The sequence below is a fragment of the Aspergillus alliaceus genome (genome assembly GCF_009176365.1).
Source record: "Aspergillus alliaceus strain CBS 536.65 unplaced genomic scaffold BDW43scaffold_97, whole genome shotgun sequence".
Classification (NCBI taxonomy): Eukaryota; Fungi; Ascomycota; class Eurotiomycetes; order Eurotiales; family Aspergillaceae; genus Aspergillus; species Aspergillus alliaceus.
In genome coordinates this window covers 1-25,020 of record NW_022474780.1, presented here as the reverse complement: position 1 = coordinate 25,020, position 25,020 = coordinate 1, and the positions used below count along the sequence as shown (strand labels likewise).

General features: G+C 48.8%; 9 protein-coding genes across 9 annotated transcripts; 5 read left to right on the top strand and 4 right to left on the bottom strand.

Annotated features, from left to right (window-relative positions):
- Positions 1–15: 15 nt before the first annotated feature.
- Positions 16–3,414, top strand: BDW43DRAFT_317078 (telomere length regulation TEL2 family protein; the record flags this gene model as incomplete). Its single annotated transcript, XM_032048455.1, has 6 exons — positions 16–991; positions 1,041–1,388; positions 1,442–1,528; positions 1,581–2,121; positions 2,177–2,890; positions 2,955–3,414. The coding sequence occupies 6 exons, from the start codon at positions 16–18 to the stop codon at positions 3,412–3,414; spliced, it is 3,126 nt and encodes a 1,041-aa protein (XP_031894002.1).
- A 44-nt stretch (positions 3,415–3,458) lies between these two features.
- On the bottom strand, positions 3,459–5,962 carry BDW43DRAFT_256707 (Sec1 family protein). The gene is made up of 4 exons (XM_032039880.1): positions 5,851–5,962; positions 5,592–5,787; positions 5,120–5,331; positions 3,459–5,071 (listed from the first exon to the last, which is right to left on the bottom strand). Exons 1-4 carry the CDS (start codon positions 5,926–5,928, stop codon positions 3,572–3,574), a joined length of 1,986 nt encoding a protein of 661 aa, XP_031894001.1. The 5' UTR covers positions 5,929–5,962; the 3' UTR covers positions 3,459–3,571.
- An 89-nt stretch (positions 5,963–6,051) lies between these two features.
- BDW43DRAFT_294749 (putative plasma membrane SNARE protein (Sec9)) lies at positions 6,052–8,459 on the top strand. Its single transcript, XM_032043986.1, has 2 exons — positions 6,052–7,597; positions 7,653–8,459. The coding sequence occupies exons 1-2, from the start codon at positions 6,413–6,415 to the stop codon at positions 7,710–7,712; spliced, it is 1,245 nt and encodes a 414-aa protein (XP_031894000.1). The 5' UTR covers positions 6,052–6,412; the 3' UTR covers positions 7,713–8,459.
- A 2,760-nt stretch (positions 8,460–11,219) lies between these two features.
- BDW43DRAFT_294747 (Zn(II)2Cys6 transcription factor) lies at positions 11,220–13,778 on the bottom strand. The gene has a single exon (XM_032043985.1). It carries the CDS (start codon positions 13,559–13,561, stop codon positions 11,282–11,284), a length of 2,280 nt encoding a protein of 759 aa, XP_031893999.1. The 5' UTR covers positions 13,562–13,778; the 3' UTR covers positions 11,220–11,281.
- A 1,353-nt stretch (positions 13,779–15,131) lies between these two features.
- On the top strand, positions 15,132–15,500 carry BDW43DRAFT_317073 (uncharacterized protein; the record flags this gene model as incomplete). The annotated part of the gene is made up of 1 exon (XM_032048454.1): positions 15,132–15,500. One exon carries the CDS (start codon positions 15,132–15,134, stop codon positions 15,498–15,500), a length of 369 nt encoding a protein of 122 aa, XP_031893998.1.
- Positions 15,501–15,654: 154 nt separating this feature from the next.
- BDW43DRAFT_304813 (major facilitator superfamily domain-containing protein) lies at positions 15,655–17,231 on the bottom strand (the record flags this gene model as incomplete). The annotated part of the gene is made up of 2 exons (XM_032045673.1): positions 15,655–16,992; positions 17,049–17,231. The coding sequence occupies 2 exons, from the start codon at positions 17,229–17,231 to the stop codon at positions 15,655–15,657; spliced, it is 1,521 nt and encodes a 506-aa protein (XP_031893997.1).
- Positions 17,232–17,554: 323 nt separating this feature from the next.
- BDW43DRAFT_324149 (adenosine deaminase family protein) lies at positions 17,555–18,913 on the top strand (the record flags this gene model as incomplete). Its single annotated transcript, XM_032049898.1, has 1 exon — positions 17,555–18,913. Exon 1 carries the CDS (start codon positions 17,810–17,812, stop codon positions 18,911–18,913), a length of 1,104 nt encoding a protein of 367 aa, XP_031893996.1. The 5' UTR covers positions 17,555–17,809.
- Positions 18,914–19,528: 615 nt separating this feature from the next.
- Positions 19,529–21,003, bottom strand: BDW43DRAFT_317070 (major facilitator superfamily domain-containing protein; the record flags this gene model as incomplete). Its single annotated transcript, XM_032048453.1, has 3 exons — positions 19,529–20,502; positions 20,560–20,742; positions 20,796–21,003. 3 exons carry the CDS (start codon positions 21,001–21,003, stop codon positions 19,529–19,531), a joined length of 1,365 nt encoding a protein of 454 aa, XP_031893995.1.
- Positions 21,004–22,016: 1,013 nt separating this feature from the next.
- Positions 22,017–22,626, top strand: BDW43DRAFT_294739 (uncharacterized protein). The gene has a single exon (XM_032043984.1). The coding sequence runs from the start codon at positions 22,166–22,168 to the stop codon at positions 22,559–22,561; it is 396 nt and encodes a 131-aa protein (XP_031893994.1). The 5' UTR covers positions 22,017–22,165; the 3' UTR covers positions 22,562–22,626.
- The last annotated feature ends 2,394 nt before the right edge of the window (positions 22,627–25,020 follow it).

Sequence of the window (25,020 nt, the reverse complement as noted above, 5' to 3'; positions counted from 1 at the left end):
TTGTTGACTGGCTGAATGAATGATTGTTCCACATACACTCCGCCGCACGTGACCCCTCCGCTTATACAACAATTTCCTCCACCTTCACGATTTCATCTTACTCCCCCCAAAGTCAGTCATTCTCAGAAAATGGACGGGTTATTGACAGAGGTTAAAACAGTTACTCAAGGCTGTGACCCTTCTCTGTCGATTTCCAAAGATAGACCTGTCAATGAACTGGGTAGCCGTGAAGCTATTCCGAAACCCGATATTGGTGCAGATCCAACATCTGCAGATTATATATTAGCGGCACTGAAATCGAAACCTGACCGCACCGATCTTTCTCGCATCCTCAGTGTACTGGATCCGTCAAATAGAAGCGTAACCTCAAAACGGTTTGACATTAGAATTCCAAATCCGTTGACAGCTCAGATACTCAATGCCTTAGGCACAATTACGATTCCCGATCATTGGGCGTCTTTGAATGCAAGATCGAAGGTGTCCACATCAGAGGACCATAAGCTACGAGCTGCCCTGTTGAGATGCTTTAGCAGTGTTTCTGGTGTAAGCTGTTTAGTAACTCAGCTTCGCTCGCTTATAACTGCAGCGCGGTCGTCCTCCCAGCATGCAAGAGCATCGGGCTCTCAAATCCAGATTAGAGATATTCTAGCGGTTCTTTCCGCCCTCTTGAAGCCCAAAGATTTTACTTTGCGCCTGTATACAGATATTGAGGCACTTTACAGCAACTTGACTCAGAAGCAGGTTGCATGGAAGGAATTTGTGTCTCTTATTGCTGCTAGTAAAGTTTTATCGACTACAGCAGAAGCGCTCACGTTAGCTAAGGACTGTGGCGGTCTAAATTCAGTTACATGGATTGGAGATGGGTCCCAATACGTATCATGGTTGGGGACTAATATCTGCTATATGGCCTCAAAAGTTGATCTCAACAAGGACGAAGCTTGGAAAGCTGTCGCATCCCTGACTGGGCGAGCGTTGAGCCTTGGTTATACAGGTACTTGGCGTTATTCATGTCTTATTTCTCATGCTAACAATTCTTTCAGATCACATGGTACGCGAGGTGTATACCGGACTTCTCATTACTGAGACTCTCCGAGAGCGGTACAATGCTCTTTTCGATAAACTCCGGTCGATGGAACAGCTTGCGGTATTGGAATCGACATTCCGCGACCTGGAAAAGAAGTATTTCCTGGTTCCACTGGCCAATGGAAGTAATGAAGGCATTTTAAACCGGCTTGTTAGTGGTGTTGCGACATTGTGCTCTATCATCATAGGTGGACGTCAATATATTCAGACTCAGCTTCTGGATTGGCTGTCGAAAGGCCAGGGCGGCTCAATACAGACCATTGGCCTACGGCGGGCGTTGTTGGCTAGTTTTGCAGACCAAAAGGGTAAGCCCAGCCTAGAACCATCTTGTAGACCGTATTAACGTTGTGCGCCATAGATGTAATGACGATTTTGGTCAAGAAGAGCTTGGAGCAGTCCAGTGACAAATTCTATATTAAACACGCGCCAATTGTGAGCCAGGAAGGTATATTCAACAATGGCCGAGCGACGAAGTACTAGATACTAACCTGTATTAGCGAATACCCAAGTTCTACTTCTGGCGGCGGGCTACCTTAAGCGACTTGATTCAAGTGTTGTCATGGAGATAGGGCGCTCGAGTATCTTTCTCAGTACCGTATCCAACCGTTTAGCCGCTTCGTCTTCTAAAGCCCGATTCTTCGGAATGATCATTGGAATGTCAATTTCGCAACTCATTGAACAGCCGGGGAAAGCAATGAGATTCGACCTCGAAGAAATGCAGAGTGACGAGGCCTTGTGGTACTTCAATATGATCAAAGTCGAAGACAACATTGGGTCTCTGGAATCAATCAAGTCGCCAACTGACTTAACATCCAAATCCCCAAAACAAGTGAAAGAGTCATCTACTTCCTCAACGAATAATCAAAAGAGGCCGCCTCAGCGAACAGCGAAGATCATGGCAATCGAAGAAATAAAGTCTGAAAATGAAGAGTCTGAAGAAGATGATGATCTAATTCCCTACGAAAAGCCCGATGAAGACCCCTACGATTCAGATGAGGATCCCACGCTGGTTCAACGTAACAAGCCAACAGCACCAGTGTAAGCTGGACAAAACCAACCTTTACTCTTTATGTGCGACTGACACAGCCTTTAGGTACATCCGAGACCTTATAATCTATCTGAGAGACACAGAGAATATAGAACGCTTTGAACTGGCTATAAGCACAGCTCCTTCATTGATCAGACGCAAAACTGGCTTTGGGACCGAACTTGCTGAGAATACCGCAGAACTAGCACTTGTTCTAGTTGGCCTACAGGAGCAAAGCAAATCCCCCAATTTCCACGAATATCGGCTTCAAAGCATCATCGCCCTGATCGTATCCCAGCCACTGAAAATGGGTCGATGGTTTTCTGCAATGTTTTTTGATGGAGACTTATCCCAGGTCCAGCGATCGGCAGTTTTAACCGGTCTAGGCCTGAGTGCTCGTGAATTAGCCGGAAACGGGGAGAAAGACGCTGAAACACTGGGTCTCCCAATGATGCCAGATCCATCCTTCCCGTCCAAGAAGTTACCAGCCAATTTGGAAGCTCTGTACTCGAGTAATGAGTCTCCAATTGCCAGTCTAACAAAGAAGCTGGCACAAACTTCCCTCCAACCACTGGCGGCTAACGCCGCAGATTCTCTTTCTGGCCCGAACGCGCTGAAGGTCCGAACGTTCTCTTCTAGAATGGAAGTCGAGAAACGACGCCAGCAGCGAGAGGCCCAACGACAGAAGTCTACTGTCAAAGATCTCTACAAGGTTCTAGCCGAAGGATTCTTTCATCCTCTGAAGGGCCGATTTGAGATGATGATGCTGCAATTTTCTTCGTCAGTGCTCCATTTAGCCAATACCGGCCATGTAAGAAGTGCATTGCTAACAATTATAACACAGGTCGACGGCTCCTTCATATAATCCCTTCTTCACACCCAGTATTTTGACCTTATTCATACAAACCCTGACCCTCATTCTCTCTACTATGGGTCCTCACACTCCCTACCTCCCTAACGTCACAGAGGACACATTGTCATTCCTCCTCTCTCTCCATTCGCGCCCCCTCGTTGACGATCCAACCATTCTCTCTTCACTCCTGGCTCTCTATCTCGCGTTAATAGACTTGAATGTCGCTTCAGGGTCCTCCGGTGAGGAACGACTCGCCACCGAGTTCGCGTCGCAAGTTATTGAGCTACGTGAATGGGCGGGTGGTGTTTTCGATCGCACGCCTGCAACCAAGGGTGACGAACCTAGAGAACAATTGAGGACGCTGGCAGCTGGTGTGATGGTCAAGTTAGGGGAGGTGATGGAACGGTATCAGGGACGATTGATGGGCGTGAATTCCGCGTTCAAATATTAATTACGTAGATACTATAAATTGAAAATAGTACACTACCCGATTACCGCCACATGTACTAATTGCCCAGCGTACCATTCTCATGATTATTACCTTAGTCATGACGATTATCAATATTTGCATAACAATTACACGCAAAGTGCTCATAAACCATAACCGCTCATTCCATCTTACTGAAATCCTTCTTCTCAATCGCAGCCTCCATCATCCGATCCCCGTTAATAATGCTCGTGGTACAGATAACGATCTTCCTGCGTGGTGCCTCCTGCGCGGCTATGAATCGCAACGCGGCGATTTCCGTGAATGTGATGCCGCCTAAGAAGAAAACGTAAACCGTCTTGGTAGCGTTATTTCCGCTGAGCGTTTGGCGGGCACGGATTGCCTTATCATCACCCTTTTGAACAATGCTGAATGTTGCGCCGCGGGCGCTTTTGACTACGTCTTCGAATCCGAGCCAGCCGGGGGATGCGGCGCTGGCTAGGCTGGGAGAAGTTGAAGTCGCGGCTGTTCCGCCTCTGATGAGAGAGAGAATGTATGGCTTTTGCAGGATGCATTGGACTAGGCGGACGCTCAGTGGGGCGAAGCCGCTGTATACATAGGCGATGTCGTTGGGGTCCTTTTCGCTGACTTCTTCGACCACGAGGCGGAGGTGTTTTCGGAGGTAACTGTAGTTTGTTTTTGTGCCAGGTTGGGTGCCTGTTGTCGGGAGGAGCATGGCTGTAGCGGAGGAACGAGGCTGGAGGAGTTCCATTTTCTCGAGGGCGGAAAATGTAAGGAGGTGTTGGTGGCCGTAGGCGTGGACGATCTGTCGCTTGAAGTTTTCTAGGTCTCGGGGGCGGAGACCACCGGCCATGCAGGATTCTAGACATAGGAGGCGGAGGATGGTTTTGAGGGGAACGTCGCGAGCGATGAGCTCCTCGACAGCGTCATGTTGGTAGGTTGCGTCGGCACCTGCAGCGTTGTTTTGCTGGACTTCTAGGATTTTGCGGAAAATGTCTGAGCGGGTGTTGCGCATAATTTCCTCCGCGAGGTTGGTATGGACTCGGAGACTTTGGTGCTCTAGTTGATAGGTCGGTAGTTTGTTGACGAACTCGCGAAGTTCGGTTGTTGTCTTCGCTGTGTGGCGACTCTCGTAATCACTTTCGAGGCGACGAGCCACTTTGTTCAGGATGTCGCCGACGATGGCGAAGTTGGCGTCACGGAGCTGGCTGAAAAGTTGGTCAGAGGCGTCTAGTTGAATCTTACGTTTTTGGTTTTGTTTAGATGTTTGCTGTGGTGCTTTGGAAGATTCCTGTGCTTGAGGGACTGGTGATGAACCAACGATGGCTGTGTCCACGTCCGCCTGGTTGTGCTTGATACCGACGGTCTCATCGATCAAGCCTTCATATGTGAGCTGTGTGAGGAGGGCAGAGCCGAAGTCAACTTCACGGTCAATGATGATCAGACTTTCGGTATCTGAGCTTGGGAGGAGTCCTCTTGCGTTGAGGTCAGTCAGGCCTGAGCCCTCTTCAGCATCAAGCTCCCTTCTCATACGCAGTAAGAGATCAGTTAGTCGTCGTGCATTGTCACCCTTGCCAATGATACGGGGAAAATAACCATGCCGCTGCTGGAGGCCCATAAGAGACTTGGCGGCAAGATATACACAGCCTGGGTCCTTGTGCTGCGACAATCAATAAACATGTCTTTACAAAGTCAGGCTGATACTTACCAAATACAGGTCGCTGAACGAGTCCTCCAGCTCCAAGGACAGGACATCTTGCTCCAGAGGCATGAAGTACAAGGGAAGCTCGGCAATGTTCACATCTCCGATAATTCCGGCATCCTCCAGGATTGCATTGCTTACAAGGGTACGTCTTGGGACCCAGAATATAGAGAATTCATGTTCAACATTGCCATTGCGCTGTAAGCGTTTAATCTGGTCTAAAGTAAATGTCAGCTCATTCTGATGGCATTCAGTCGGAGAAATTGAGAAAGAAAGCCTTATGGATGAGCTGATATGATTAAACAATTTTCTTAATTTAGGGATCTCTGGACTGACTACGTAGAGTATGAATGCATCTGCGTAATCTACTGTTCGTCCCACGTAGTAGGTGGAGTATGCGCTTCGCCATGGGCAGGACGAGCAGGTAAAAATCGAATCTACGAGACTTCGAGGCAGTGGTGATCAGAAAATGACATACCTGCGACGGTCCGCACCTGGCGTGTCTTTTCAGCATGAACTAGGAATACGACATTGCGTTGAGAAGAGTCCACATTGCAATTCTCCAGTAAGAACACGCGGTCTACACCGTACTCCTGGAGTAGAGAGAACTTGACAAAAAGCCCGACTGGACCGGCCAGATCTTGGCTGACAACAAGGTTCTTCTTCCCACGCACCTGCACCAATTTCAGCTAAGCCCGAGATATTGTTGGTGCCTTGAGAAATCCAGTCTTACTCACGCCTTCAAGCAGATTCAACAGAACCCTACGGGCGTTGTCCTTAAAATAGTCAGCATCAGACCCAGGAAACGGCGCCATGGCTGCCGGGAAAGCACTTGAGGACGTGTGATTGGGAGAAGAGCAAGGTGAAGGCAACGTTTTCGGCGGTTGTCGTTTTTGAGGCTTTGTTACTACACACGCTAAACCGAGTCCGGCCTAGTGGATACACCGCCCACGGACACTGCCACAGTGAAGTGCCAGATGGAGAATTGCATACCGTATGGGTACTGTCACGGTCTTTATCAGTGCCCAACGATAAGCAAGACAATGCGTACTGGTAATACTGGCCGCCACAGGAGTCTCGACTCTCCATCCAATTAATTCCTCACGAGACTCTCCTTTAATTCCAGTTTCACCATTTCCACTCCTCCTGTCTCACTTCTTCCCTTCTTCGTCCCTTCTTCGTCCCTTTGGCTTCTTGCACTCTCAGTTCAATCACATCTTTTGCTGTGATCCCTGGGCATCCTCTATTCTCTTTATACCCGTTTTGCACTTAGTTCTGGTTCTAATACAAGAATACAAGATGGTATTTGGACGCAAGAAGGACGACGGCGACGAATCCCATAACCGCCTTGCACTCTTTGGCTCTCGATCGAAGAGTAAGAGCCCAGCGCCTCCGGCGAACCCCTACGCAAAACCTATCCCAACAGACCCTTACACCAAAGCTAAGATCAATGCCGGAGTGGCTCCCCTACCGGCAGGTGAACAACCACCTGCCAGGAATAGCCCCGCAGGCGGGAACGTTCCTGGCGATAACAAACTCCAAGGAGGTTATACCCCCAACAACTATGTAAACCAGGGTGGATACGGAGGTGATCGATTCGGTGGTGGTGGTCCCGCCCCTGCTGCGTCCCGGTATGGCCCAGGTGGCTATGGAGGATTGGGCAGCACCGATCCCAATGACCCAAGCGATGCTGGGAGAGATGCACTTTTTGGGGGAGCTAGGGAAAGAGCGCAGCAACAGACCCAGGGTGGTCCTCCTCCCCCATACTCGGAGGGTACTCCCTCCTACGGTGGCGGTAGCAATGCATACAACACTTCGACATACCAGGAACGCCACCTTACCGCAGAGGAAGAAGAAGAGGAGGAAATCCAAACCATCAAGCAAGACATCCGGTTCATCAAGCAGGGCGATGTGGCATCCACACGAAATGCCCTCCGTATTGCGGCACAGGCTGAGGAGACAGGTCGGGAGACTCTTGCTCGTCTGGGTGCCCAAGGCGAACGGATTCACGATACCGAGAAGAGCTTGGATATCGCTACGATAGAAGGACGCATTGCTGAGGAGAAGGCTAAAGAGTTGAAGACGCTCAATAAGAGCATGTTCGCCGTCCACGTCTCGAACCCATTCACCAGCGCGCGTCGTCGCCGAGACCGTGATGAGAAGATCTTGAATACTCATCGAGAGGAGCGTGAGACTCGTGAGGGCACTCGCAAGGAAGCCTTCTCCACCAACCAGCGTATGGAGCGCACTTTCAGAGAGATTGACCGCGAAGCCGGCAAGCATAACGGAAAGGTGCGAACGAATGCCACCGAACGTGCCAAGTACCAGTTCGAGGCGGACAGTGAGGATGAGGGGATGGAGGACGAGATTGAGCAAAATCTGGATCTGCTTTCTGGAGCCGCAGGCCGGTTGCATGGGCTTTCTAAGGCGACGGGCCGTGAGCTGGATGAGCAGAACCGCCATCTGGAGCGTATCATGCAAAAGGTAAATCTCTCCTTTTTCGACTGTTATTATAGATTGGGATCTAATACTGTTATAGAGCGACTTCGTCGACGACCAGATTGCAATGAACCGCGCCAAACTAGACCGGATTCGTTAGATATCTTGTATATAGAGGACTTGCGGGGGAGTTGTCGACGCCTGGTGCTCTCAACCTCAATGCGAATTGCCACATACTGTGCATACTCATCAACTACATATCCTTGGCGTTCCGGGTTCTCATGTCTTCAGACCTAGTGTTTGTTGCGTTTCTTGCATTGGAGGAAATTAATAGTACTTACTACTTCGTTGAATAGAACATGTCTGGTCTAAAGCCAATTTGCCCGTATCTTTGGAAAGGATGATACAACCTTGAATATAGATACCCAGAGCGGCCTTAGTAGACGGCTGGTACCGAGGTTCATTGCTACCTAGTAGACCACAGCCGCTTTTGCATCTTGCTGGGGTGATTGTTTTGCGAAACCCAAGGACGAAGCATCTGCCAAAGAAGTGTAGAGAGGATAGATCGGTTGCTATCAGGGATTGCCATTGTTTCCTGAGCATGGGTCCGTTATCTGTTTGTAGATTATCAAAGGACTTCAAAGGGTATCAAGGCTATTATCATAAAGGTGTCATTTCATGATGCCCAGTGAACGAGACTATTGTGTTATTTACCGGCTGAATGAATTGACATACTGCCCTTTTAATATGGGAGTAGATAATACCGATATAGAAAGTATGGCGAGGCATCATTTGTATTTAGAATATCTTATTAGCATCATGTATAACAAACAGGATACGAGATATCAGCTTTTCCAAGCGCCTATGGCTTCGAAATTTTCATATCTACGCCACTCACCCTCGCAAACTTCGCCCGTTTCCAGCCAAGCCTCCAAGCTGACGGCATCATATCCCATTTCGCCGTAGGAAAAATGCCCAAAGCCAATATATTCACCAGTCCTTTGTCCTCCGTCTTCCTCTGAGAGGTTGACAATGGTCCCTATTAGTTGTCAAAGCCAGTACAACCAATAATGGGCTGATTCATATTGGACGGTCGTGATTCTATTGGTTGTTGAGTTAGACTAGATATCTCTCTCTCTATATTAGTACTGCATTAGGATTACATTAGAATCACTCTTTGCTCTTGTAGTAAGCTGTACCCGTTTCCTTTCAAGGCATTATAAGGCTCTAATGTCTTTGAACATAGACGCCTAGGAAGTGGATAGAAAATGCTGCTTTTATTAACCGTTTGTAGGTTTATCATTTGGCTTTGATAGGTCGGTCTTCTGGGCTAGTATCATATGAAACTGTAGTAATCTACGTCAGGATTTTATTGACTGGGATCCTATTGCCTGATATACTATTCATGATATTACAAGCAGGGTAAGGACTCTCTTCTAGATCACCAGCTACTCATAATTATTTCCCAGTATTCCTGCTACTTAGGCAATCTACCCTAACAATCGAGGATTAGTTTCTGTATTGTTTATCCTGCAGTCAGTTCATCTTTCAGCCAAAGTAGCATCCGAAGATGGCTTTCAGGCTCAGAATAGAGATGGAAAGCCTCCCGCATCCGCTTCCGATACCTGTGATACAGAGAACAAGCATCCGGAAAGTAGCAAGGGAAGCTGATGGCTTACTGATTTGTGGGAGAAAGGCTTTCGATTGCTGGCGGCTAATATTATAACTGAATGAGGAGCGTGATCTGCTGGGACCTGTCCCCTAGGAGCTTTAGATATCGTACAAGGAACTAGGCCAGCTTCAAAGTAAGGAATGGGCGGAGAAAAACCGGCCGTATTATCAGTGGATAGCAATACTCAAGGTCGGTCTTTACTGATCCTACAGCCGGGGAGGACATTATGTTTAATTTCAAGTCGTGTCCAATTCCTATATTTACATAGAAACGCGGCCTCTACGAGGAGTATCATCAGAGTTTCCCGCCTGAATCTACATGGGAGAAGAAGTATTATTGAGTTAGAAGCTTTCTTTCTGGAGTGCACCAGACCTGCTGGGTCAATGCGAGCACTATTGGAGTTCTGCGCTCAAGGGAATTCAGCAAACATCCGCTTATACCCGCGATGTCAAGTTTTAGTCTCTAGGTCCCAGCTTGATTATATCTGCTTACTCTGCCTGTTTTTGTTCTGTTGCGGGATATAAAAGTCATAGGTATGTTGATTAGTTGATATTCAGACAGTACTGTAGTAATTCAAGATACTGTGCTGGGTTATAATATTTCCATATACCCCTCTACCTAGAATACCACTGTATGCACAGGGCTCGAGTTGCTTGAGAACAAGTCATGAGACAGTCTCACTAAACGATTCCCTCTCAGTCCCTTACCCAGCTTCCACGCGAGGTCTTGCTGGAGATCCTCCGCTATCTAGATTATTCAACGCTCCGTACACCTGCAAAACTCAACAAGCTCCACAACGCATTATCCATTGATGAGAGCTACAGATCCGTCTCCGTTGGATGTTCAAAACGGGGTTTAAACTTACTGAACAACATAGCAAATCCCATTTTAGCAGTCCATGTCAAGTCGTTGCAGCATAATACTACAAGTTTCTCAATACCGGAAAGCCATCCTACGACTCGATGGGCAATACATTGAAAGATAGTAATGGGAAGCCAGAGAAATCTGTGACGCAGAAAAGTTCCATGGCAATATCCACACACCACATGAATATGTCAATAACCAAGGACGCTGGGCTACTACATCCGGTAGTGATCTGAATTCCTATCAAATCCAACCCATGCTCCAGGAGGCCTTCAACCAACAGACCGAAATCACAACCAAAGCATTAGAATTCTTCACACTAAAACATGCTCTACCCAATTTCACGCGGTTTGAAAAATTCATCTTCCGATTCGAGCATTCCTTGTATTCCCACGAAGCACCTACGTGTTACTGGGATGTGCGAGAAACTCTCCACCGGCATTTGGAAACAGCGTTCATGCCTACGTATCTGAAAGCCCTAGGGCTTCTTATAGCCATACGGTCTCTAGAGTTAAGCCTTCGTGGGACCGATATCGGGCAGCCGGAGCTGGAACTTATCGGGCCCGTCCTGGAGAAGATGGAGGGAGCTGAATCTTTACGAGTCCCAGGTCTTCCATGTTATCGCGGATCAGATCGAGTTTAAATCGCTGAGAACTCTTAGACTCACCGTGGTAAAGGGGCTTGAACTCAAGGTATTAGAGACGTTTTGTAGTCGGTGTCACGAAAGGCTGCATGCGTTGCATCTCAGACGTGTCGAGATTGCAAACGCGGTTATTCTTGGAGAGGTTGGGGATGTGTGTTCGCTGGAGGAAGTGAGTGTAAGGCAGAGAGTCGAGACTAATGATCCCGCTCGTCAGTGTGCTATAAAAGAGCCCGAGCTGGAAGCACTTCTGCTAGGTCGAATGGAACGTGTTAAGACTGGGAGGGCCAGTGTTCCGGTATTCTGATGTGAATGAAATGTTATTACAGGTCTATCTTCTTGTGTCTGCTTATGTTTATGCTAGTTGGATTCGTTCGAAGGCTCTTTGTACATTGGACTTTCAAAAGGTGAGTAATGGGGATACTCCCTACTTCATGTTATTGAGAAGCATTGAATTTAAGGGTGAGCAGAGCCTGTTTATTATATTCTAAGGGGGCCGGTAACACACAGGTTTTTCCGTTATATGGAACGTATTATCATATCATTATTCATGTCAATTTGTTAACAGTAGCGAGAGGTCACAGAACTCGCTCCACATTCCATCTTCTGCTGGAATAGAAAAAGCGTTGAGATCAAAATCGGGACTAAGACCATCGCAGCTTGCCTTGTCCGTAGATCGATCCTGGTAGTGTTGGATCCCGTTATTCATACCTGGTTCGCTGGGAGGACCAAGGTCAAACAACGAAAGCTCACCGGGGTCACGAGCTTTTATTAAGTCCAAAGATATACCTCTCTCAGCGACCGGGTCATCGGGGTTTGAAAGAGTCGCCAGTTCCGTGAAGAGTGCTTGCTCGTGAGATGTCATGGTAATACAGGGAATGAGCGACGCCGCTGCATCATACGGTGTCGGTTCTTCGAGTTGGCGGTTGACCTTTGTCGCAGGCAATGACATTGTCCTTCGGAAGTTTTGGGCTGCTGATCGTTCTTGCATCCCCGAGGAAACGCTCGTTGGATCTTCTCTATTGCCATTTGAGATGCCCGTAGAGGACCCTTTGACCGCTATACCGACCTTGCGAGCAGCCGCAGCAACAAACAAGGAAACACTCTGTGCTGACACAAAGACGTCGCTTAGCTGGTCTAAAATTCCTGTACAAAATCGGAAGTGTTCAGCTCCGGCTTCACGAGCTGATGGATTCGAAGACTTCATATCGCAGAGCCATGCGGCAATCGCTGGTTGGAGAATTACGATTCCAGCTTCCGAAAGATAGCGGATAAGGCCAATGGCGTCCAAATCGTGGAACAGGTCGACAATCTTCATAGCAGCGCCACGAACTACTTTCTCCGAGAGGGAACTCAATCTAGAGCCAGCTGGATGAGTCCCCAAAAGAGAACGGTGCAGCGTGCTTTTTGAGGTGATGTAAATCCCATATAGAGTAGCAACATGGAGGGCAATAGCCTCGTCATAGAGGGAGAGTCTCAGTTGCGGAGAGCCTTGCTTAGGCCACTGAAGCTCCGGTGGTAAAGTTTTATACCATGTCTCAAGTTCCTCGTCACAATCTATAGACCCGCAGGGCGATGAAGCGGATCTCTTGGGATTGAGCCGGATCGTGGTTTCTTGTGTAGCGCCGACCTGACCTCCTGTAGCGACATAATGACAGTTTAAGATGTGGGCAATGCATCGGCAACAGCCTGCTAGAGCAATGGAGACTTTCACGAGCATCACGTAGCGTTCGGGCTCCCAGGTTCCCAATGTCCCACCAAAGTCCTTCGGCCAAGAGCCTATGTCGAAGTCTTGCAGCTCAAGCTCGGGAATATCAAACTCTTCCTCTCGGATGCGCATGGGCCGCCGCATGGAAATAGCCACGGTTCGATCTCTGATGTAACAGGACCACCAAATACGTTTCAATAACCCTCGCGACAGCTCCGGTGGTCGATCCATACTAATCGCTCGCGTAAGGGAAGCGGCAACACCCATGTAGTGCCAGGTATCTTTTACATTGTCTGGACTCTCATACCAATGAGTCATCAGGAGCACCGATTGCGCCAGTGTGACTTGATTCACTTCACAGTCGAGGGAATACAGGAGCTTGACTCGATCGAAAAACGCTTTCCGCGCTTCTCTCTTGCTATTGTATCCATGGGCAGTCAAAATGTGCCTGTCCACATGTGTAACGGCGGCGAACATGACAGCTTGGAAAAGCATGAGGCTGACCGTCTTCTTGCGATTGTTGTCTTTAATTCTGGTGAAAAGGTCCCCCAGGTCAACAACCGGCATAAACGGATACACGAACAAGACAAAGCTCTGCAGAAGTGCGTCCCTCAGTTCGGGCTCTGGAATAACCAAAGCCCCTTTATTCCGCAGATACCCAAGATCGGCCGGCGTTAACCTGGAGGGCAGCGGGCTGATATAGTCGGGCAAACCGGGGGACTGTTTTTGAGCATTGGCGGGAGATGCACGAGCTTTGTTTTGTGGTCTGCAGAAAGGAAGGCCAAGGGGCAGGTCTAATTCAAGAAATTCTAAGATAGCTGAGGTGGATGATGAGTCGGCGGTGGTTTGGTTTTCAGGGCGTACCAGAGGCTCCGCTGGAATTGTAGATCTTGGTACCAGTGAAGTGTTCCAGACCCTGTTGTGCCTTTCTCCCCGTTTGCCTTCAGGAACCACGCATTCATGCCCATACCATTTACAATTCGTGCAAGGGATGCCTGTTCGCATGGCATCACAACGAATCTTTCGCGACTGGCACACTTGGCATGCTTTTGAAGCCCTTTTCCCCCTGGGTTCCGCCGACTCGTCCAGGGGTGAGGTTGAACGCGCCCGTTTACCCGTCGCCATCAAAATGAGTCAAATATTGAGTTGAAGTTGCTTTGAATTACAGCGATAGAAAGAAAGGAAAAATTAAATCGATATAGATGGTAGAATAACGAATACAGAGTAGAAAGGAAGAGGAAGAAGACAAGAGGGAGAAAAGACTGTCGTTGAAAGAAAGGGGATCTTCAATAGAGTTGCCGCGCTTCCGCATAGAAAGCACCGACTGCTGCATTCCTTATCCTTCACTGTGCACTTTATTTTATTTTATTTTTTTCCTTTTTCAACCTTTTAGTGAGTTGGTTACGTTCAATAATGACTAATCTGGGAAGTCCCCCGGACCTTTTTTCTCTCCGGATCCGAATGGAAAGCGAATGACAAGAAGATCTCGGGGTGAGTGGAGTCGGCAAGACAAAACCGCGGAGAAATAGGGTCGTATCCGAGGCGGATCCGCCCCGGGAGTCGGGACCCTGCGGAGCAAGTCCTTTCTTTTACGTGGGGAAACATATTGCCGGTTCCATCCCATTTAGGGGTAGCCCTGCGAGGACCAGTAGTTCCCTCCTAAGGCCAGGTATATAAGTTCTAGGCTGATAGATGAGAAGAGTAGTAGTTCGTGAAAACTTTCAAGATCCTTGAATGAATCATCCATCCATGATATCCGATGGGGTTCCCTATTTCGGCATCCCAGTTGGCTCGCCTTATAAGCAAATAGGGGCTGAGAGAAAACAACGTATAGTTATAATATAGTAAGTATGGATGCTAACTACGTGAAAGCTGATATATGTTCAGCCATTAAGCGTGTAACTAGACCCTGTTATCAAAACACATACTCACTTATGACTGATTAATCCATTACTATTATTTTTACTAAAGCTGAAAAAGCATGGATGTTTAGAACTACTAGATTAAGAATCAATACTCCTATCTGAGCAATCTTGAGACGTTGTGCATTATCCCTCTCGATAGGAACCGGATATCCTTAGTCTGGAAATGGGTACTTTGCAATGGCGTGGTGGTGGGAGTATGGGGAAGGACGCCACCTTTCCATCTTTTGTTATGACATAGTCAATCGCGAGAGCTCAGTGCATGACTCGTAAGTCTATGCAAAGGCTTAAACCTATCTCTATGCGACGAAACACTGAGGTCCCTTACATTCAAGGGGAGGGAAAGCAGTATCTACGTAGCTCCCCATGATCCACTTGACCATCAGCCGACCGGGCCATGCGTTGCATTAGCGCATCCTAGTGGAACAGAGACTTATTGTTAGTAATTTTAGTCTGTGTACTATTGGATTCTATAGTTGATTGATATCGCTCTCGAATTACCTCACGTTCAGCTCGACGGGCTCAATATCGACCTTAACAAGGCCCCGCCCCAGCGTGGCTACACCCCATCTTCAAAACTTCGGCAATGGAACGTCTTCGAAAACGCACCGAGTGAGCTGGTCGGTAAATATGACCTTTTGCATGTGCGTCTTCTTCTTATAGCCCTTCCCGGCGATGTCAAGGACCGCGTCATCTTCAATTTCTTCCGCCCGCTAAAACCGGGCGGTTACCTTCTGTGAGACGAGCTCAACTGCGTAAATGTCCATGCCGAGATGGTCGACACCTCCGGTAAGGCAAACGCGCTGGAGGAGACCAATACCACGTCGTATTCTAATTGTCAGTACGACTGGATGCTTGATCTCCTTAGATTCCTAGTGCAGGTCGTATTCGTGGAGCCGATGCTGGAGTCGTATGGCGAGGAGCTGGACATTGCCCGCGCCTTTAGTAGCCAGAAGCTGATGGCGAAGGAGAAACATGCGACTGGGATCGCGCATAGGGACGAGCATGGCCAGCCTGAACGGGTTCGGCAGCTTGTGCGGGATGCGTCTCAAGACAGTCTGCATGGTGCGGTGCTCTCCGTTCCTAAGGTGGTGATTGTGGCTAGACGTCCGGGAGGGACTGGATATGAGAACGGGATCTAGGTTTACCTAGTAGTCTCAGATGTATCTGCAACTAATCGTTTACCTACATTTCCTAGCCTATCTGTATTGAGTGCTTCAAATAAACCCTTTCTTCAGATTTAATCACTAAGTATAATCACATACACTCGGGGGGCATAAACAAGCCTCACAACCCCTACAACCGATACCGAAAGCCAACAGTCCCCCAATCCGTAACATCCTCATAATCCTCCGGCCGCAAATCCACAGACCTCACCAGCTCCTCAACCCCATTCTTCCTCCCCCCAGTCGTCTCAACCACCTTCCCTCCAACCACCCCCGCCAAACTCGCATCCCCCTGCACGCCCTCCATCCGATCCCTCCGCGTGTTAGTAACCTGCAAATAAACCCTCAACGAGACCGCCAATACTCCCGAAATAATATAGCAGATCAAGATCGCCCGAAACGAAGTCTGATACGTCGGCGCCTCACTCGCCCGAAACAACTGTGGACCGGCAATATTCCCCGCGCAATACGCCACGAACATAAGCGCCGTCATGGTCATTTTCTTCGTGACGCCCCTGTAATTTGCCTGCACGAGGGACATGCACAATGGGAGGGCGCCAGGTCCCGTGGCGAGGAGGAAGTAGCCGAATAATTGGGCGCCGAGGGGGACGTGGTGGGCGCGGGCGTAGATTAAGGCGCTGCCTGTTATGGAGAGGGAGACGATGCAGACAATGAGAATGCAGTTCATTTGGCGGTAGTGTCCTGCTAGCCAGCCCGTTACTGTTATCGTGGAGACGCTGATGACGGAGGAGGGGATGTTGATGAGGGTTGATTGCAGGGAAGTGAAGCCGAAGGATTTGATGACGAGATTGCCGAAGTTTTGGGTGCCGCCGTTGGGGATCTGGGTGAGGATGGCGATGGCGAAGAGGTGCCATGTTTTTGGGTCCTGGAGGCATTCGATGGCCTGGGGCCATTTCCAGGTTGTTTTCTCGGTGCGGCCTGTTCCAGCGATGATGGCGCGGTGGGCCATATATTCTCGTTCTTCGGGGGTGAGGAATGCGGCGGTGGAGATGCTGTCGGGGAGGAAGATGAGGAGGACGAAGCCCCAAAGGAAGGTGGCCAGGCCGAGGATGATGAACATCCACATCCAGGGGTGGAGGGGGTGGTCGATGTGGCCGATGCCGTAGGCGAGGAGGCTGGCGACGAGGCCGCCGACGGAGTTTCCAGAGAACCAGAGGCCCGTTCGGAAGGGGATCTCGTCGCGGGTGTACCATGTTGTTGTTATGAACATGAAGGCGGGCGTGATGGTTGCTTCTGCGACGCCGAGGAGGAATCGCACGGCGAGCAGGCCGCCGTAGTTGACGCAGGCGGCTGTTAGGGCGACGACGGCGCCCCAGAAGAAGGTGTTGAAGGCCATGTACTTTGCGACGGGGAGTCGCGGGATGAGGTAGTTTGTTGGTACTTCCCAGAAGAAGTAGCCGAAGTAGAACATACTGGATACCCAGCTGTATTGTTGGCCAACGAGGTGCTAGATATGTTTAGCTTGGGTTTCATGAGCTAGGGATGAGAAGGTGGGATGCATACCGTATCCTCTCTCAGGCCAAATACGCTAGCGCTTGAGAGGATTGTCTTATCCATGAAGTTGAACATGTACGTTATGAATAAGAGGGGGATGAGTCGCATGTCAACCTTGCGCAGCGCTCGAGAGGCAATGATGTGGGCATTGCCATCATGATTGCTCTCCTCTACAGCTTGAGAGGAGGCCATGACGAGTCTTGCAGTTAGAGTTAATTTTGCAAGTGAGAATATTGTTTCCCACGGCAAAAACCAGACGGGGAAAAGGAAACCAAGCAGAAAGGCGTTTTATAATGCTACGGAAGGGGGGGGGGGTGCGCCATTGATCCAAATTCTTATCAAGATCCGGAGGTTTCAGCCGATAAGCTGGTGATGTCGGTAAATTGACCGATTGGAATGTAGATTTTTATGGTCATAGTTTTAACAGTCAAATTATCTTATCAAATGCCGCCCTACGTAGTACAAAAATATTCCTATTAATTTACCCCAATTCTACAAGGCTCGGAGGATTTCCGCCGCAATGGAACGATATTGCGGGGAATCTAAAGAGTGGATATGCTATAGTGTTAATCCTTCGCTTCTTTCTTATCAAAATAGCGGCCGAACGTCGGACAGTGCCGCCATAAGAATGACTCGAATCGGTATTGAAAACCCTGCTCAACATCTCCAGGATACGATAAACCTGCTCGCGAAAGCTACAGTACATCAGGGATAAAACCGATGACCAAATTACCTCCTAACCCTACACCCAACCCAACCCAAGGCACAATATGAACGGCCTCGAAATAGACCCCTTCATCGCCACACTACCCAAGGTTGAGCTCCATGTCCACATCGAGGGAACACTCACACCAGCGCTGAGATGGAAGCTTGCCCATAGAAACAATGTCCCCCTCCGTTACCCCACCTACGAAGCCCTTCTCGACTCATACAAGGTAACATACAACCACCGCCGCGAGCTCAATGGCGACAATGGCGCCCCCACATTCCTAGAAACCTACTACGAGGGCTGCCGAGTCCTCTGCACAGAAGACGATTTCTATGAGCTGGCCATGTCATACTTCGAAAAGGCAAGAAGCATGAATGTACGCTATGTCGAGCCGTTCTTCGACACCCAGGCTCATACTCCGCGCGGCATCCCCGTTGAGGCGATCATGAATGGATTTCTCCGCGCTCAGCATGACGGGGAAAAGCAGCTAGGAGTGGAGAGTAACTGGATCTTCTGTCTTCTGCGCGACCATCCGGTTGAGGAGGGTCTTGAGGCGCTTCGTGCTGCGTTGCCGTGGGCCCGGACAAAAGACGGGAAGGGCAAGGGATTGTTCCATGCAGTCGGACTGGCGAGCAACGAGTACGATCGACCTCCCGGGCTCTTCGAAGAAGGGTTTCGGCTTGCGAAGGAGATTGGTTTACATGTGACTATGCATTGTGATGTTGACCAAAAGGATGTGGTTGAGCATATGCGCGAGGGAGTCTTCGACGTTTGTGCGGGTGCGGGCGCGGATCGGATCGATCATGGTCTTAACGCTATTGATTCTCCCGAGTTGATATCGGAATTGAAAGCTAGGAATATCGGGCTGACGCTTTGTCCGCATGCGTACCATCGCAGACAGGCTACGGAGGTCCTTTTTCCTAAGATTAGGAAGTTGTGGGATGAGGGTGTTCGGTTCTGTATTAATAGTGATGATCCGACATACATGCATGATGTTTGGATTGATGGGAATATGATGAAGGCGTACAGGTATTGCGGTTTTACTAAATCGGATATGGGCAAACTGGTGCGGAATGCGGTTGAGATGAGCTGGGCTGACGAGGACACGAAGAGGAAGATCTTGGGGGAATTGAAAAGTGTACTGGCTGCTGAGAATAATCAGTAGTTAGCAACAGGTCTAATATGCACTGAAATAAGCCACAAGTAGACTTACCAGGGCAACACTTGACTAATGATAGTGCTACTACAAGGAACGTACAGACTAGCGAGCATTCAGAGGGACATTCATCTATCCGGATTATTTATATGGTCATATTTCAGCTCGTCTCTAGCTATCATATCAGCGTGATGGACTCTGTACATTCATTTCTGGTCGAAAGTAACTATGAATTCCTTATTAGGGGGGGGTTCGGACTCTCTATGTCCAATGTTGGCTCAGCCTTTGAACGATAGCCATTTGCCTCAGGCCAGCGTGCAGATGTAGACTGTCTACCTTTTAAACTTTTCATAGTCAAAGTACGATAGCTTTTGATGAGTTCTTTCACCTTTAGTACTGTCATTGAACTTTGCTTAGCCACAACCAGATATATAGACAGCCTATTTAACGCCTAGGGAGTATTGAAGAGTTTATAGCGTTGTCTGTCTTTGTAGTAGAGATTCCATGCTACAGTATTTGCATATGGTAATATAGGACACGAAGAATATCAACTTTTTCAGCAATGTCTCAGCTCGTCACACAAAGTCAACGTCAACCGCCATGCTGCTTGTCACCATTCCGTTCTTACCGAACAGCGAAAGTGCTAAGGTACTTTGTATATCTCAAGCAGATGGTACAAGCGCTCACGAACATGCACACTCCGGTAAAAACGATAACCCAACGATAGGACAATGACGCAGAAGCTGCACTCGGCTTTCCGCTGGAAACGAGAAGGCCACCAACCGGTCCAGCAAGCACGTTTCCGATACCTTTCCCGAAGTTAAGCAAGCTGAAAACAATCGGTGCTGCTGTCACATCGTCGGTTATGGCACTGCTCATCCTCGCCCAGATGGCCGTAAATCCTGCGCCAAAGAACCCATACACAATGGCAAAGACGATCAAGACTGAGAGCGACTGAGCTAGTCTCCACATAGTCAGACAAGCTATTGCCGCAACTACGGTTGACAAGCACGCCAAAACGTTAAGTGGTACTTTGTGATCCGACAGCAGACCAAAGATAAACTGACCGCCGACTTGAAAAACGCTCATCAACGCGAGGAGAAGTGCACCGGTCTTGCCGCCGAGCCCTAGGGACGATGCATAAGAGGGTAGGTACAAAGAAGGGAAAAAGTACCCGAATCCTTGCAGTAGGTTTGATACGGAGTAGACCCAGAATAGAGGACTCCGAAAAAAGGACCAGTTAAATTTGGGAATAGTGGCTCGCTCTGAAGGTGGCAAACGACCCTTCAAGAGAGGAATTAACGGTCCCGTGAGTGACGCGAGAGCCACAGCCATAGCGCGAAGGGTCGTTTTGTATCCGTACTTTGCCAACAGTGCTTGCAGCACGAAGGGCATAATGCACCCGGAGACACCGGAGGCACCGCAAAGAATACCGTACGCCATGCCACGACGGGCGATCCAGTATTCATTTACCATGCTGAGTATGGGGTAGTAGAATATGAGGAATCCAAGACCATAAGCCACACCTTGTGTCAGGATGAGCACTTCTAACGTGGATGCAAAGGATCCTAAGATGAGTCCTGCAATGCAAATCGGCCCTGGGAAACAGGTCAGCAAGTTTATGTCCCGACATCCTAGTAAATTATGAGACATACAGCCGACGCAAACCATATGCCGCCGCCAGCGCTGATAGCGCTGGATAAAAGGCATGATGACTGGTGCTCCGAGATAACCGAATCCAGAAGCTATGGTACCCACCACGGAAATATAGCGATTGTTGGCAAACTCTGGGATTTTGGAATAGTATTCTTGAAAGACACCAAAAGAAAGGGGGAAGCCTATATCCCATACTATCAGCCTCATCGAATTCGGTCCATGTATATGAGTTTACCCCATAATAATGTCTCAAACATAAAGGCAGCGCAGAGCAGCCTCCAAGCAGCAGATCCTCCGTCTACGGGTGCAAGCTCTTGTTCTGTTCGCCTGCCATCGCCCTCTACATCCTGCAGCCGTGGTGATTCTCTTTCACAGCCCTCAAACGCTGAAGGTGTTGTCACTGACTGCGGCGACGGGATGGTCCCTAACTCGGTATTACTCATCGCGAATGTTTTTAGAGCAACAGGTAAGGAAGGGAGCTGAGATAATAGTTGCAGGCTTTTTAAGCTGCTATCCCGACCATAGTCCAACTGAGCAGAAGATCAAATACTAATCTGTCATCAACGACCGGATCTTTCTACCGAGGCCCGACTTTTGTCAGTCAGCCTGTGACACTAAGTGATGCTGAAATTTCCCTTGCAAGGACTAGAAAAAGTACTCGATCTCTAGGGTAGAAAAGTTAGGAAACACAGATCATCTCAACAATATTAAGACAGGTGAACAAAATAATACAGCGCAAGGTAGGCCATATTGCCTTAGATATCATGCCCATGACTAATAGTAGTATTTCCACTCCATTTTCTTTTATTTCCACTAAAGAATACGCGCCCTTGAATAATAAGCGCTACCAAAGTTCTACCTACACCGCTGTAAGTCCTGAAACTATGGAGTGATGTATATACTATGTAACATATCTTATACTAATATCAGGAACGCTCCTTGAAGGTGAAGGGCATCATTAGACAGAGATTTAGGACCAATAGTGCAACTATGCTTATATCTGACCTCATTACCGGCACCTACTTTGACTATAAATTTGGCCCTCAAAATAATAACATAGTATTCATGATCATATCTAGCCATCGATCGTCAACACCTCTCACCATGCCATGAACGCCAGCTGAGACCACGTCCAACACATTCACCCGGCCCTTTGGCACTAATGAGGCTTTCATCAAACTGGTCAGTGACCCTGGCCATCCCTTCGCCCGTGAACACTGGACTGTCAACTACACAGCAGCGATCAGTCCTTCTGGGACGTTCAAAGCTGTTTCGTTCGTCCGATCTCCTGCCAAAACTCATCTGCTACGCTTGGTCGCATCTGCCTTCCAGCGCCCGAGTCTGGCCGCGCATCCGGATGCCTCCAACTCGAACGTCGTCTACACCGTTCCCGCCTCGTCAGATGCTCTTCAAGCATGGATCTCTCAAGCCTTCATAGTCATGGTTGGTGCTGATTGTGCTGATGTGCTAATTCCCACGATTACACCTACTCCCTACGCCCAGCTTTACTACATCCCTCAGGCGAGTCAGCTACTACTGCAAACCGCACATTGGCGCATAGACGGAGTCGGCGGCCTGCTGCTTCTGGACTAACTCGTTGAACTGATGGTTTCGCACGCGGGCACCCTCCTTTCCAGCCAACTGCCAGACCCATTCGACTCATTCCACTGGGGATGGGTGGTCGACCAGTTGGCGTCTGCCGTCGAGGAAGCCGGAAATATGCCGGTCACCGTGACTGAGGAGCAGAAACGCATCGCCCATGGAGCTGTGGGGACTTTCGTGCTAACAGCCGGGGCCATCGGGGTGCCCTATAGCGGGGATGCCTCCACCCCTCCCGCAGGCACCCGGGCCGCTGAGCTGATCTTCTCGCGCGCAACCACCGTCAGCGTTGTCGCCGCCGCCGAGGCAAGAAACATCAGCATCACAGCAGCCGTGCATGCGACTCTGGCCGCGGTCAACTTCCGGCAGGCAATCCTGAAGCACCAAGTGCCACTACACTAGCACCATCAAGCAGTCTCTGTGGCCGTGCCTGCCGGAGCCATATTCTTTCCCCGCTGCTGCGGTAGGCTTGTATACCTCAGGCTGGTTGGCACAGGCTGAGCCTCCGGCACGTGGGAGGAACATGCCCGTATGTATCAGGCAGAGTATCAGAAGGGGCCAGCGCAGACTACCTTCAGGCACACCGTCAGTATGCGGCATGCTTGGTTGAAGTGATTCGGAACCTTCCAACGCCAGTGGAGCCACCCAGCAACATCGACATTAGCAGCACGGGCATCATGGAAAAGCACCTTGCGCGCGAGTATATAACCCTGGAGCGGGGGTTCGAGATCAGTCATGCTGGGGTGGGCGTCTAGATGCTGACGCGCCAGGGCGTTGTCTTTGTGTGGACCTTTCGCGATCGATTGACGCTGCGGCTTGTTTATAATGAGGCACACCATACGCCGGGGCAGATGGCGGAGTTTGTATATGATATCAGGACCGACCTGCTAGAACAATTAGCGGTAACGGAGAGGGACGCGCAGGATGCCAAATTTTATAGTTACATGGGACTTGTATGTTCAGACCTCCGAGTTGCCTAAGGTATATAGACATAAATGATCTATAGTACGAAGGTGTCCCAAGTAGACTAATGAATAGGTACAGCTGTGGGTACCTTCCTAGCTGCTACTTGCCTTCAGAGTTCTTCCAATATCTTCATATATTGTAGCCCTAAATGGCAGGCCACCTCATTGATCATGGGATAGATCAAGTAGATAGGGGGCAGAGCGCCTATACTAGAAAGCTCCACTAAAATAAAAAGTGACGGTGAGCCAGTTGTTTACGACAACTGAGCCGTGGCCTAAATGGGGAGCATTGAAATCAGCATGGGCAAAGCAATGTGGCGGTTGCCGGGCCCGGGTATTAGGGAACAGAAGCAATGACCTTGGCCGTTCCAGGTCCTCGAGGTTAACGTAAGGCCATAAATATGCCTCTCGAGCCTGCTCCCGTATTACCTTTTTGAACGCGTCGAAATCAGGTAGACGTACCTTGGACATATTTGGCCACGCCATTAAAATAATCTGACGACGTTTGGGTTGAGACTTTTGGCGCCACCGTTTCTGGATCCGTTCTTCATGACGCTCAATGGCCTTGCTCAAAGGTTCCCAAGTTGACAAGACTTTGGCCGCTCTCTCCCGACTCTCTCGGCGGACCTCATTTGCCGTTCGATAAGATGACGGTTTAGGTAAATTGAGTTGTTCAAAGAGGCAGGGTTATCCTAATCAATACTGGTCCAACTCACCATCAGCATGGTCGTACTGGGTAGTATCTTCCCTAAAGGCGTCGAATCTGTATACAGCACCTCGAGATCCATAGGTTATCTATTGACATGACGTTGCGGATAAGAATAAATTGGTAGGGGAAAGAACACAATGCTGAGGTTAGGCCTCTGTGTTGGGTGATACATGGAATTATATACAAAGGATGGTGAATGGAACATTCTTATTGCGGAAGTTCCACACTGATGTGTCCCTTTTCGATACAAAAATTTTTCGTTTGACACATTGATTAGTTAGTTTGACAGTACCGCTAACCAATCCAAAGGGCCCTGCATATGGAGTCTAACACACGTCCTGTCTAGACATATTCCATTGAGGATGCAGTGACTGAGCAGCCTTCTTATAGCTCCACGGCCACCTTATTGAAGAAGCGATTAGAGCCATCTGCATGGTCAATTGTGACGGAGACCTTTTCCTACCTTACTTTCAGGCTTTCATTGTTGCCAATGTTCGATACCAACTGACTACTTATTGGAAATGCGGGATTCCGTATTACCTAGTAATCTACCGCTGAATTCTAATGAGTGCAAATGATCAATTGATGAGGTCTGATTCCTGATCTAGTGGTAAAATGAGCGATATATATAGGCTTTGAGATGATCACTAAATCATGCGGTATCATAATGATACAGGATGATACAGGATGATGATAAATGATGATCATGGCCTAAAGTAGTAATCGAGGCGCTATTCTAAATAGAGTAGGGTGGTGGCTGATAGTGGAGCTTTAGTGGTAATTTCGGTTGACACTACTGTTAATTTTGGGTATCTCTAATACCGTAGGTGATCACCTGACGAACGGTCCCACCTGACGAACGTTTTTTCTATACACCGACTTTTAGGCATAGATTTCAAATCACTACAACTCTTTCATCATGAGCTCAATTGAAGCGGCTTTAGGCTATATCGACTCGTTGGAGCCAGGAGAGAAGATAAATTATACTAAAATTGCTGAAAAGTTTGGTGTAAGCCGACCTACACTATCGAAACGGCACCGTGGCGTACAAGGGTCACAAGAAGACCAATATGAAAGTCAGCGAGTTCTCAACAACCAACAATCCAAAGAGCTTATAAAATGGATTAATAAGCTTACTGATCGTGGCCTTTATCCTACACATGAAATGCTGAGGAATTTCGCTAAAG

Bases quoted from the DNA above. Each gene is read 5' to 3' on its own strand.
- BDW43DRAFT_256707 (XM_032039880.1), bottom strand. From the start codon at position 5,928: ATGGCGCCGTTTCCTGGGTCTGATGCTGACTATTTTAAGGACAACGCC. The intron at 5,788-5,850 runs GTGAGTAAGACT...AAATTGGTGCAG, and splicing joins TGTTGAATCTGCTTGAAGGC to GTGCGTGGGAAGAAGAACCT. The intron at 5,332-5,591 runs GTATGTCATTTT...CATTTACTTTAG, and splicing joins CCAGGTGCGGACCGTCGCAG to ACCAGATTAAACGCTTACAG.
- BDW43DRAFT_294749 (XM_032043986.1), top strand. From the start codon at position 6,413: ATGGTATTTGGACGCAAGAAGGACGACGGCGACGAATCCCATAACCGC. The intron at 7,598-7,652 runs GTAAATCTCTCC...ATACTGTTATAG, and splicing joins TGGAGCGTATCATGCAAAAG to AGCGACTTCGTCGACGACCA.
- BDW43DRAFT_294747 (XM_032043985.1), bottom strand. From the start codon at position 13,561: ATGGCGACGGGTAAACGGGCGCGTTCAACCTCACCCCTGGACGAGTCG.
- BDW43DRAFT_294739 (XM_032043984.1), top strand. From the start codon at position 22,166: ATGGTTTCGCACGCGGGCACCCTCCTTTCCAGCCAACTGCCAGACCCA.